General features: G+C 36.7%; 1 protein-coding gene across 1 annotated transcript in view; it reads right to left on the reverse strand.

Moving 5' to 3' along the window:
- Positions 1-6,310: 6,310 nt before the first annotated feature.
- Positions 6,311-14,509, reverse strand: part of ZDHHC2 (zinc finger DHHC-type palmitoyltransferase 2) — a 57,727-nt gene continuing 49,528 nt past the window's right edge. The window contains exons 11-13 of the mRNA XM_036296597.1: positions 11,900-12,012; positions 9,099-9,173; positions 6,311-6,567 (exon numbers count right to left, since the gene is read on the reverse strand). Of these exons, the coding sequence (XP_036152490.1) occupies positions 9,133-9,173; positions 11,900-12,012 (154 nt within the window). The 3' untranslated portion in view covers positions 6,311-6,567; positions 9,099-9,132. The remainder of the gene's footprint in view (positions 6,568-9,098; positions 9,174-11,899; positions 12,013-14,509) is intronic.

Genomic DNA, 14,509 nt, shown 5'->3' on the forward strand with positions numbered 1-14,509 from the left:
TAAATGTAGCTTTGCATAAAAGATACTTAGCTGATAACATTTTTAGTGTTCTTGAGCCATTAATTCTGGGCTTACTATCTTGTTAAATCTACTAGATGAAGGGTTAGCAAACTATGGCCTGCAGGCCCAAACCAGCCTGCTGCCTGTTTTTGTAGGCCAGTGAGATGAGAATGGTTTTTACAATTTTAAAATGGTTGGGAAGAAACTATTTCCTGATGTGAAAATTGTGAAAATTAAATTTTAGTGCCCATAAATAAAGTTTTGTTGGGATGCAGCCACAATCCTTTATGCACTACAGTGGGGAAGTTGAGTACAGAAAGCCCATACCATTCTTTTCAGTTCACATTTCTGCTTGGTATGTATGCTACAACATCGTTGGGAGTGTACCACAATATTTTTTTATTCTTCTGTTACCAATTAATACTGTGTCCAAACAAGAAAAGCGCACTTTGAACGGTGTGCTCTTAAGGCACCTTAAAGTATGGATTATCGTATTAAATGATGCGGTAAAATGCTGTTTATCATGCAACTATAACTGCTAAGAAATACAACATGTTGCCATAAGCAGGCTAAAGCTCATCATAATATTCCCAATTCATGGGAAAGCAACTTTAAACTATAAACTTTAAAATACAACTCATCATAGCGTAATTTCTTCACAAAAATAAAAAATGAGAAGGTGCTACAACCAAAGTCCGTTTACAAGTGGCTCATGTGTAAGCCAAGCCAAGCCATTTACTGATGGTGAGTTATATCACATTCTCTGAATGCAGTAGCCCAAGGAATATGGAAATAAATTAGCCTTTTGATGAGATTAGCTGCTTCAAGAGTGAGGACATTGCATATAAAATAACAATTAGCCCAGCCTGTGTGGTTCAGAAGTTGAGCATCAACCTAAGAACCTGGAGGTCATGGTTCGATTCCTGATCAGGGCACATGCCTGGGTTGTGGGCTTGACTCCCCAGTAGGGGTTATGCAGGAGGCAGCGGATCAATGATTCTCCCTCTCCACTGCTCTCTGGAATCAATAAAATAATTATAAAACAAGACAAATGATTTTGAGTGTTCTTTGGCTGTTAAAGAGTCAGTACTGCCCAGCTGTTGGGAAACCAATGCAGAGTTTGAAGTGACTGAAGAATTAGTTTCTACTAATAGTATCCATGGAACAACTACAGGCGTGAATATGTTCAAAGAAGTTGAGAAGCTAGTAAGTCAGTACAACCTGAAGTGGAATCTAAGATGTGATGTAACTGATGGTGCTAAAAATATGCATGAACCAGGACAAAGTTCAGTTGGTCACATTTAAAAACTTGTGAAAAGGAACTAAGCTGTTTTCGTTTGGCAGGAGCCCATTCCACTTGTGTCTTACGCCTTAGTTTTATTTTCTTCTAAACAAGAATTAGCATTGTTCATTATTAGCTGGTGCCTTTTATTACTGCAAAGATCATGTAGAAAGTAAATAGTCAAGCTTTAGCTACATGGATGTATACAGACTTCCCTTTGTCGGTTCTTTATAACTGTTCTGGGCTCAGCCACATCTACTTCCTGCCTAAATGTGGTTTTTAAAGAACTTTAAAATATATTCCATGTTACACTAAGAATAGTTACTGTAATTAAGGTGGCTTTTTAAAAAAAAATCCTCACCCAAAGATATGTTTATTAATTGGAGAGAGAGAGAAACATCAATGTGAGAGAAAAACATAGATCAGTTGCCTCTCAAATACTCCCAACGAGGGACTGAAACCACAACCTGGGGATATGCCCTGACCGGGAATTGAACCCACGACCTTTCAGTGTACATGACAACACTCCAACCAACTGAGCTACAGCTACACCAGCCAGGGTAAGGTTCCCTTTTTAAATATTCAATGTCCATTAAATGTTTAACTCGTTTAAGATACTTTCAATACTAGGTGTTAGAGGGCTCTACATAATGATAGAAAGGGACGTGAAGCCTAAACTTTGACAACAGCCTTACTTTCATAGCCCAATAAAAAACTGAACTGAAGCTCTCTATGGGATCAGCAATTTAGCATCAACAGAATTCTACTTTAGCGCATTATGTTTTTTCTCATTTTAATTCAGCACCTTTATCTGTCAGACAGCTATTAAATATTAATGAATTTACTTGAGCTCCTTACACTGTGAAACCTTCCCTGCAAGATGCAACCTAAACCATAAAATAGTCCTGTTCTTCATGAGCAACGAGCTCCTTTATGTTGCATAAACCAGAGTGGAACGTCACTTGCCAGAAGGCCATCTTTGGTTTGAGTAGTACTCAGAAATAATTCAATTCAGCAGATGAATAATCTTAGCCATCTCTCCCCACTCCCCAACTGTAAACTAACAATACAGAACTACTTACTGAATACTGGCTATGAATAAGAACAAAGATCTATCACTGGGCACTGTCACCAGTTATTTTTTGTTTGTTTTTGCTGTCACTTCCCTGCAGTGAGAAAGGGCTGCAAGTGGCATCAAGTCTATTGGTATTGCCCAGATTATCATATTTGAACTTTTCGTTGGTATAACAACAATTAAAGGGTGTCAGAGATTGGGCTTTTAGTTGGCTTAGACAAGTGGTTCTCAACCTGTGGGTCGCGACCCCTTTGGGGGTCGAACGACCCTTTCACAGGGGTCGCCTAAGACCATCGGAAAACACATATATAATTACATATTGTTTTTGTGATTAATCACTATGCTTTAATTATGTTCAATTCGTAACAATGAAATTGGGGGTCACCACAACATGAGGAACTGTATTAAAGGGTCGCGGCATTAGGAAGGTTGAGAACCACTGGCTTAGATTCTAGCATTATGGTAGAGCATCCTCTTTATTTACATCCTCTTGTTTGAGGATTAAAAAAACATCTATATCAGAGCCTCTTCATGTTCATAATTTTGATCCACAAATTTCGTTTGAAACAAGCCTGCTGGAATTCATCCCCAGGGATGCCCACTGGCTACATCTCTATACAATAACAAACCCCTCCTGGCAGAGGAAAGGGAAGTGCACAGTTTGGACCATTATAAAGTATAACAACTTCCTGTGTCCTGTAACCAAATAAGATCCTTGAGTAAAAAAAATAAATTCTAATGGAATCCTAGAGGGACCAGATTGCTTAGTTTTAAAATAAAAATTGTTCGCATGTGTGTAATGCTTTTAATAAGTAACATGATCAAGTTGCTAAAATGTCGATGAAAGTTAGAATCTGAATTTTTACCACGTTTAAAATAATTCTAGTGGTATGTTTGTAAAAGAGTAACAAGCAGTTAGAGTGTGTATGTGGTCTGCTTCCACACGGAAGAGAAAATACGTTCTAAATTGTCCAAGGAGGTGGGAAAGCAGGGTAGGTGATTTCTGCAGGAGGATCTTACCTGGAGACATGTTCTTTGTGCAAATCCATTGTCCAAATGTGTTACTGTGGACAAAAACGTTAGCAGATTAAAATCTGTTGTCCAGGGGTAGCTGGTATGGTCACACTGAATACCTTCTTTATGGTTTTCCAGGCAAGTGGATTTGCTACATTGACCATTTATGTGGTTCATGTATTGGGTTTAAAAAATCATAACGGTATTAGAACTTTCACTTTTATAAGTAAATATTTGATAATAAGATGTGTATATTAAAGACACTCTATAACTTCAGAATCAGCTCAGCAAGTTTACATGTATTTCAAAATTTGCTAGCTTATAGTGGAGTAACAGTTTTTCATGGGTTCTTTTGAGCATGACTCACATGATTACTAGCTTAAATTTTTATGAACATGGTTTATAAATCCTTTGATTTTCTTAGTGATGATAGTTTTGCCAAACATATGCCGTATTTCCAATACTTGTCTGTTGATTACAGTGTACTTAAGTTTTACAGTCTGCTCCAATTGTCCTTGGAATCATTTAACTACTACTGAGTAATTATCTCATCTTGTCACCCATTTCTCCTCAGAAAACCTGTGTTACGACCAGGTTATAGACATGAATTTTGCCTATAGTAAGTAGCTAACTCTGGTACACTATTGGAAACCGTGTATCTATCTGTGAAGCAGTTCAGAGGGTCGTGCAGAGCAACTTCATACAGACAGCTAGTACAGGCGATCAACCAGACTTTATTACGGCGTAACAGCAGGGAATTCGTGGGTAAGCACTGCCTTGAATGTCTCACCATTGTATTTAGATGCAATTTTTCTTTAACTAATCTTTGAAAAACCAAACCCCCTTTCACTGAACAATGGCAAATAGTTAACGAATAGGTACATTTTATAAGTATGCTTTATTCACTCAAGTAAAATTTATACTGCATGTCTAATAAGATATGCCATCTTTAAAAATTATAACCCCCTAGAACTGTAAACCCCACCCTCACTAAACAAAAAAAAAAACCCATTAAAGATTATTTACTGTATGAAACAAAAAGGGAACCATTGAAACTTAATGAAAATTTTTTATTTTTAAAAATGTTTTCAAATCCGAATTTAATGTGTATTGGCTTTATGTATTTCAATAATTACATGAATGACCTAAATGGGGAAATGATGAACAGTACTCTAGCAAGGTAAAGAATAGAAATCTCCCTTTCTCCCCCCTAGCTTCTAGTTTGACAATAGGGAACATCTAACAATCCTACTCCAATAAAAACAGCAATAGTACTGTGCTTTGAAAAATATCTGGTTGCATATCATTCTTAATATGTCACATAATGCTGTTGCCCTTAAGACTTCAAACAGTAGCTATAGGTTCCAACCTGGCACTTCAGGTAATGAAAAATGATGACCAAAAAATGCTTTAAGTTAAAAGTAAAAATATATCTTATGAAATTTCTCGAAGCAGATTGTCAGATTAAAATATTTAGCTTTAAAAAATCTGAAAAGAAAAAAAAACAACAAAAAAACTGCCATCCTATTGTTCAAATAATTGCACTCAAATGACCTAGAAAATGGACTGGACCGATTCTTCCATTAACTCATTTTAAACTCTTTGTATTTTTAGCAAGGATGAGTAATCACAAGGATCTATTATTACTCCATTATCCTCTGGCCTTCTAACCTATTTTGTCTAACTCAGAATTTGAAAAGTTTAATACCATTTTCCCTTTGATTAAATACCAGTTCCTTAGCTGTGCAGTTTTTAAAAGGTAATCTGCTTTAAATTCTGAAAATCGGTACCAAAAAAATGTATACAGCTTATTCTAATCACTAACATTTATAAAACTTACACTCCAACAAATTAAAAAAGAGTAAATAAAACTTTTTTTTTTTAATAGTGCATACAAGGCACAAGAGCTTCTTAGTATATTTACTGAAGCCTAAGATTTTGGCATCAACAAACACACCACTTCAGTTTACCTGAAACTCAATTTCCAAACAGCACACCATTTACTTATGTTTAAATTTCCAAAAGTGTATAATTTTTGATGATTTGCATCATTTAATCTTAATAGATGACGAACTATATATTTAAACTATCATACCTTTGATGAGAGAACACAGAAATAATATCAATATAAATGGAGGATTAATTGATTGACCCATCAGGAATTCTTAACAGAAATTAGATGTTTTTGCTATGTTCAATAAAAATAAAATAAAATAACTTTAAAAAATGTTAAGCCCTGGCCAGTGTGGCTCAGTTGGTTGAGTGTTGTCCCACACACCAAAAGGTTGCTGGTTCCATTCCAGGTCAGGGCACATGCCTGGGTTGCGGGCTTGATTCCCAGTAAGAGGCGTGCAGGAGGCAGCCAATGGATGTTTCTTGCATCAGTGTTTCTCTCCCTCTTACTCTCTCTCTAAAATCAATAAAAACATTTAAAAAAATTTTTAAGCCAAACTGGCTAAGGAGTATCATAAAAAATAAACCGATTTTCATAATTGTTATAGATTTCCCCCAATTTAAGATAAGAAGAGATGAAAAATATATTTCAGATGTAATAGAAATGTATTCTTTCTGACAAAAGTTTTCTAGCGAGTTGCTTATCAGTGAGCTCGAGCATCAGTGATCATACTTATTTTCTAGCAGGGAACAAAAGCTAGAATTAGATTAAAGTCTAGCAAAAATGGATGGTGATCTTCAACTATAGGTCATTTGGAACTTTTAATAAATTCACTCCATCTGAAGCTGGACTGACATCAGAAGGAATAAACAAAGAAGTCTGTTTGGCTACCTCTCCATGTTTTCATAGGTAACAGGTTTTACGAATAAACTTATCATTATAATGTGACTAGAAATCTTTTCAACCTCAGTTTCTTCATCTTAATTTTCTGGATGAAAATTGTGATAAATTGTGCTACCGAATTATTTGGGTGAAAACTGGCCCATGAATTTCCTCAAAGTTTTTTATGATAGAAGGCATTTTTGCCCTTGATCCATAAGACACAATTATTTTTAATATTTCACAGAAATTTGTGTCAGTTGAGACAATCTGTATCCTGATTTGAAAAAGGTGATGTTTTAAGCAACAGCTCAGAAAGAAGTAATCAATTCATATTCTGCGTATCCAGCCAAAGGGAAATGGGACAACTGGTCAACGTGCCCTCCTGTGGGAAGCCTCTTCCTCCATCTACAGCACTGATACCTAGAAATGAAACAGAAAACATGAAACTATTGTGTTAACTATTTTGAAAACAACAACTCATCCATTCAAACAAACTCATTGTTGCAATAACATCCCTTGTTCAAAACTGTTTTCGATACTAGAAGACTCAGTAGATGTGTTCTTGAATATAGCCCTCGATATCAATGCCTTCAAACTATATTGTGTATATACAAGACCAGAGGACCTTGTTAGAATGCAGAAGACGCAGATTCTGATTCAGTAGGACTAGACGCAGTGATGGCGAACCTATGACATGCGTGTCAGCGGTGACATGCGAACTCATTTTTTTGGTTGATTTTTCTTTGTTAAATGGCATTTAAATATATAAAATAAATATCAAAAATATAAGTCTTTGTTTTACTATGGTTGCAAATATCAAAAAATTTCTATATGTGATACGGCACCAGAGTTAAGTTAGGGTTTTTCAAAATGCTGACATGCCGAGCTAAAAGGTTCGCCATCACTGGACTAGAGTGAGGTTCAGCATCCTGCGTTTCTATTAAGCTCTCAGGTGAGGGCAATGATACTGGTTTGGGACCCCAATTTGAGAGGCAGGGTTCTTCTGCATTTGTCTGAGGGCCTCTACACATTTAGGAGTGACAGATGAGTTAGAAGAGGGACTTAAGGAAATATGTCTGAAATTTCATGTGCATAGAAACACAGCAATTTTTGTTTATAATTGATAAGAGGGAAGGTTGGATAGCCTAAATTGAGTCTCTACTTTAGCACTACTATAGGTCTAGGAACATTATAATTATCTGGGACATATGCTGACTAAGAAATAATATATAAAAGGCCACAGGTTATTTACTAATGTAGTTCAAAAAGAGAACAGAATATGAAGATAACATTTAGTAAGGTAGTTAAATTAAGCATATGTTCAATATAAATCTGCACTGAGTGAATTTCAAGTCAAAGATGTAAAGCAGAAAAGCTATTATAAAAACTATTTGGAAAAACTATACCTTAGGAAAATGCAATTTTTAAAAAAAGAAACATTTTACTGTCACTGGTTATATCAATAGAATGAAAAGTATGACATCAGAAAGTCACTTTTTAATGTCAATGCAGCTGACTTGTGCCGTCCTATGGTTAAGACCATTATGTCTTATATTCAAATGTAATAAAATCAAGTTTTTGTGAGACTGTTAATTTTAACAACATTATTTTACCACGTATTTACAAAATCCTTATTTAGAACCTACTACGTGTCTGGTACTTGGCAAAGTGTGGAGGATAATGATGAACAAATGCAACAGCGGTCTTGTGTCAATACACTGGGACATCTACATGACATGATATTACGATGTAAACTTGTAAAATATTTAACACATGACCTCCCAAACAATGGTGATTATTACTAATAATTCAAAATACTAAGGAAATTCCTATAAAAATTTGCATGCTTTACAGACCTATGTTCTGTAAAACATTTATTTGTGGTATTGGTTGGTGATTCATATTTGTTTATTCATAGTTACATTTTAAGAATCATTTCCAGAAATTTAATTGTGTGTCTTTGACATTTAACCTTATAAGAAGATTACATTTTCACTCCCCTAACCATAGTTGTGATGAACCTGATCCACTCTACCATAATGTATAGTCATCCAAGACCAAAACAAGTCAATGGGCAAATGGCCAGATCTGTGTTTTGCTGTTACTTAGAGAACTACTCATTAAAACCAAACAAAACAAATTTAAAAAGATTTAAAAAAAACAGATTTTGAGGGTTCAAATGGGTTAAAAAAACAAACACAGAAACTAAAAACACACTCAGATAGCCATGAAATACTTTGACATGAATGATTTTGTTTTAGATGCAACTGTCTCACTTCTCATAGACTTTGGGATTCTAGATTGAAGTTTTATAAATAGAGAGTTGTTTTGATAACCTTGATGTATTTGTAGTTGTTATAACGGTAGCTATAGCTGTTTGTTTTGTCGACATGTTTATGGCTTTGCTCCAAAGGGCACTTTACCGTATCTTTCTATTGACTGCAGGCTTATAAGTAGGTTATGTATTAAAGAAACCGATTTTGAAGTACAGGTTTTTAAAAATTATGGTATAATGGAAGTGATTTGGAATGCCTATATTTTAAGAATGACACATGCTGTGGGGTGGGTCCTAGTGTGACCAAAAAGAGGGTAAAAGGTCTCCACTAACAGTATGTGATTCTCTTGTGCTTAGACCCAGTGAGATTCTGCTGATGAGGGATCAAGGACATGACTACTCTGTATCCCAAAGGACAGAAACATTTTTTTTAAATTGTACAATCCTATGAAATGTTAAGAGAATTGACATGTAAACATCAACATTCCAGGATCAATCCTTTGCCACAGAATGTATTACTATAAAAATGAATTTGTTCATCAACTTATTTTGGGTCAGCTAAGGCATCTTTTAATTTGAATCACTCAAAAATAAGTAATGCTTATGGAAACAATTTGCCCTATGAGAATTAGAAAAGTGTGAAAAATATAAAACATAAAGGAAAAGCTTAACTTACTTTCATACAACAGGAATTTGTTTTGTTTGAAGAGTTAAGTCTCATTCTCCATGGTCAATGCAGGATTGCTCATCCCTTCAAGAAAGAACTTGAATTAGCCTTTTTTTGGTTCCTTTTGAACAAATAGGCAGAGATTTGTTTATTCATCGTGAGTTTTCCTAGTACATGGTATGGGTGTTTATAAATAAGATGGTAATATAAACACACACATGAGAAACAGTGTAGGCCACAACCACTGTCACACAAAAAAAAACACACACCAAAAAAACAGAGATGTATACCTGAGGGAAAAGGCACACTGAACCTGGCACTTCCCACTATCAAAATCATTGTTTCCTAATTCTTCCTTGACCAACCTCATTCTAGTCAAACTAATCTTTGAGCCCTTTCTCACCTCGTCTTTCTCATGTTTCTCTTCTTTTACATCATCTTTTTAACTTTAGTTTCTCATTCACCTATCAAAGTTAACAGAAATATTAATCCAAGAAGCCAACTACTAACAGCATGAATCCTTCTTCATCCCGCCCAAAAACTGACCTGCAACTATACATCACTTCTTTGCCTCTAAGGAAATTGATGAATTTGAAAGGCAAATAGGTGTCATCAATTTTTGTCCTTCCCATAGATCAGAAAATGGAATGGCAGGTTTGAAGGTGAAGAGAGACCAAATTATGAATACTTAAATGATGCGGATCTTCTGAGGGAATATACTGGATGGGGCAAAAGTAGGTTTATAGTTATAAATACACAGAACACAGAATTTATAATTGTATTATTATTTTTAATTATTGTACTATTTCCCACTTGAATAACTAAACCTACTTTTGCCCGACCCTTTAAAAAAAACATGGTCAGGGCACATACAAGAATCAACCAATAAGTGGGACAAAAAAACAAACAAAAAAAACAAGACTTCTTAAAGAAAGCCAATATTTTAGGAGAATATGACTGATTATCCTATATAACAAAAGGCTAATATGCAAACAGCCCAAACGGCGGAACAACCGAACAACCGGTCACTATGAGGGCCGCTGACCACCAAAGGGCGTGCACAGAACATGGTAGGCATCGGCAGCGGCAAGATGGTGGAGCAGGTGAGCGGGGGCACCAGACCAAGGCAGAGCGCCGGTCGCTGTCATTGGGGCGAGCCTCTGGTGGTTACTGAAAATTCTTTTCTCCTGTGTGCCGCGGTCCCGCCCAGTACTCCCACCCACTGACAGTGTCGGCTCCATTCATACCTGCTGCTGGCGCCAGCCCCAATTGCTCCGCACTGTCAGCGGGTGCGAGTGGGGCTGGCACCGTTAGCGCATGGGAGCAGCAGGAGTGGGGCTGCCAGCAGACAGGGGACTACAGCGGGAGGGGCAGGGCAGGAGTACAGAGGATGGGCCGAGACCTGCCCCTGTGCCCACCGCAGCCTCGCAGCCCACAGTTCCTTTTAAGATGCACAAATTCGTGCACTGGGCCCCTAATCTATATAATAAAAGCCTAAGTGACCATTAAGGCAGAATGACCAGAACGACTGGTCACTATGATGCACACTGACCACCAGGGGGCAGACACTCAGTGCAGGAGCTGTCCCCTGGTGGTCAGTGCGCTCCCACAGGGGGAGTGCAGCTCAGCCAGAACCTGGGCTCATGGCTGGCGAGCACAGTGGCAGGAGCCTCTCCTGCCTCCATGGCAGCACTAAGGATGTCTGACTGACGGCTTAGGCCCGCTCCCAAGCTGTCAGTTGGACATCCCCTGAGGGCTCCCAGACTGCGAGAGGGCACAGGCCGGGCTGAGGGACCCCCCTGACCCTCGAGTGCACAAATTTCATGCATCGGGCCTGTAGTATATTTAATAAAGACCTTATAATTTTTAATCGGGACAATCCATTTTTTTTTTCCCACCATTACTAAATCCCAAAGAGACATCAAGGAAACCAGTAAATAAAGTGCAGTCAGCTAAAACTAAGCAGTGCTAAGAGAGAGTTTGAAAAAGAACAGGAATGAAGGAGAAAGGATTCAGGAATTCAATTAGTCAACCTAGTGAGTTTTTGGCTAACATTGTCTCAATGGTGAATGAGTGGTTTCCTACTCATTTATAGGGACACCATACACATTTACTCACACCTGCATGTTTGACCACATTGTTTTTGCTTAGGCCTTCCCAAACCTGGGAAATAAGTAATGTTTTCAAGATAAGGAAGCTAAATCTAAAAGTTTAGGTAAACTTCACAAATACCACCTACTAATTAGGTGCCCAAATTGGGATTTGAAATCAAGTCTGTCTGGCTTCAAACCTTGCCGTTCTTTGCCAATAAAGAAGTAATCAAAAGATTAAAATCTACAGCAATAACAAGAGAACTATGAAGAAAATACATGTAGCTAAAGTTATGGTAATTATGCAGTCACTTTGACATTTTGAAATTGGATAGAAATCTTAGGGTAAAAGAACTGCATAATTTGAAATCCTTTACAGCAGATATTTTTCAATCTTTTGTCTGAGTTGATTACATTTTTCCATTTTAAAAATTATACTCTGAATTTATTTCGATCATTTAGTATGCAGGAAAAAAGACTTGGTTCTTTAAGCTGGAAAAAAACACAGTGTAGATCTATCTTTCACAAAATGATTTTCTAGAGCTAACAAACACTTAAGTACTTCCCAAATAGAAGTTCCTAAAAATAACTGTAAATTTACACTGAAAGTCAGACTGTAAAGCAAGAAAAACCCTTTAGGAAATATAATGGAATGTTTTTCACTACTTTAACTTTTTAAAAATAAAATATATCCGAAAAGCCAAACAGGCACACCCTTACCAGCTTTATCCTTCCCCGGGTTTGTGCTGCTCTCTGTCCAAGACTGAGAATCAGTAAGGAGGTGGCTCTGGGACTCTCTCAATGGCTTCGCAGGAAATTGATGGTTTTCAGGACTGAAGAAGAATAATCATCATCACAATCATCACATTAACTCTCGACAATATTAAGGTGTTTTTCAGAGTGTGGAACTCAAACTACTGTGGTGCGAGATCATTGCAGGAGTTACCCAAGAGAACTGGGGGAAGACAGGAACAATTAAATCACCCTGGCTCGCAATGAGAAAAAGTATTCTCTCTTTAGTTCTCTCTTCATTCTGATTACAATAAGGTGACAACCTGCAACTCTGGCAAATCTCCATTTTTAATACAAAAACTTGGCCTCAGCTTCAGACTTTAGCAGGTAAGGGAATCTAATTAGACCTAACAGTATTTCATTTCCAATTTTCCATTGTTATACTCTGTTTATGACAAATTATACTGGTTTGTCATTTATGACAGTGGTATGAAGTTTGGTTTAAAAATAAATCTCAGTGCAAGTTTAAACAAACATATTAAAGAAAAATGTTATTTTTAAGTGGTATGTGGATATGGAAAAAATCTATGAAGGTGATGACAGAAAGAAAAGTTTGAGGAAAAATTGGTCTAGTGTTTTGAAAGTGGCCTGACTGGTCTTGAACAAAGAATGCTCTATCCCCTGTAAGACTGAAACAACAAAATTGAGCATCATCTTGCAGGAGGTGTTGAAAACATCTGACCTTATCAGGTCTTTCAAGCCTGGTGTTTAATTTGGGAAAATGAAAGAGTCTTAAAAGAACAACTTGAGTTTTAAAATTTAAGTATACATGCCACATATTGACATATTGGATGGTATGAAAAAATAAATATATAAATTAAAATAACATGAGTTAGAAAAAAAAATATTGGCATAGAAACTATTATTTTAGAACACCCTGAAATACTAATTATAATACTGCTCAAAAGAAAAAACTATTTAAAATTCCTCCCAGAATAATTTCACATATTTCAGTTGTCTGTAACTATTATTTTTTAAAGGATATGCTTTTGCATCTCAGATCTAAAATTTGAGAATATTTTAATTTTGTGCAGCTTTAACCTACCCTTATTAAAAATTTGAAGGTAAATCTTTTTTAAAAACTATGTCTTCCATTCCTATGAATGTCTCCCATTCCTTTTACTCTAATTCTTTTGATTCCTCAGGAAAGAGGCCATCCAGCAGGTATAGGAGACTAAGTCCTGTTTAGGGACTCCGTGGAGACTGATTGCTGGCATGGATCCATTCATTTAATGATATTCATTATCTATTACATCAATAAATAAAGTCTTTGATCTCATGGAAATTTCACTGTAACCGAGGAAGAATAATAATAAAGAAATAAATATATAATAAGTCAGGTGACAATATGAGCTACGACAACTAGTGTCCAGGGAAGTGTCAGAGCAGGTTACTCTTTTACAAAGGCTTTTCAAGGATGGCCTCTATTGTGAAGTTACACCTGAGTAGAAAGTAAATGAAGACAAGGCACAGACCATTCAGGATTCTGGAGGAAGAACATTTAGGAAGAGGAATGAACAAGTACAAAGGCACTAAATAAGGGACATGCCTGGTGTATGAGGAACAGCCAAGATCTGTGTGTCCAAGGATTGTTACTGAGTAACAGTAGGGCTGACATCAGAGAGGTGCTGGGAGCCAGATTAGATAGAATGAGGTAAGGGCATTCATTAGTCTTTATTCTGAGTAAGATGGGAAACCAATGGAGGTTTTTGAGCAGAAGAGCAACAAAATCTAATTTATGTTTCAAAAGGATCACGCCGACTTAATGACTAGACAGGAATAGGGAAAAAATGGAATCAGGAAGGTCAGGAAGAAATTGAAACAATTCATGTGAGAAATGATACAGATATATTTGAGGGGGAATCTGATAGGGTTTGCAAATGGAGTAAATAAAGAAAAACTTTAAGAAAGGAATTGGAATGAGTCCAGTGTTTCTGGCCAGAGTACCTGGGAGGACAAAGGTCACAAATACTGATTCACATATGGAAGAATGAGGAGAATCAGGTTTTGGTGGGCGTGAGGGAGTGGATGGCTGGAATCAGGAGTTTTGCTTTGTACCTGTTCATGACTTTTAGACACTGAAGTGGGAATGTTGAGTAGATAGCCAGATATAAAACTTTGGAGCACAGCGATCCCAACAATAACCATAGAAATTTTATATGGGCTAATCAGGGGTAATTATAAAATTCTGTAGCTGCCAAAATCCAATCTCAACATTTAAAGGAAACAGGAGAAGCCTGACCTCTTCAAGATCACCTGGCGAGGTAACAGTGCCAGAACGGGCATACCCTGGGGACACGTCATGGGAGAGGTATGATCTTTAGAACCCAAAGAGTCTTAAACTACAAAAACCACTTAATAAAGATAACAAGCATTATTGAAAACTACTGTTAAATTTTATGAAAGCTATGACAGCATAACAAATAACTTATTAAAACTAGATTTTGGAGAAACCAAGATGGCGGCATAGGTAAACAATGGAGTTTGCTGCCTCGAACAACAACTTCAAAAATACAACTAAAAGACGGAACGGACATC

Source organism: Myotis myotis, unplaced genomic scaffold, assembly GCF_014108235.1.
Source record: "Myotis myotis isolate mMyoMyo1 unplaced genomic scaffold, mMyoMyo1.p scaffold_m19_p_3, whole genome shotgun sequence".
NCBI classification, from domain to species: Eukaryota; Metazoa; Chordata; class Mammalia; order Chiroptera; family Vespertilionidae; genus Myotis; species Myotis myotis.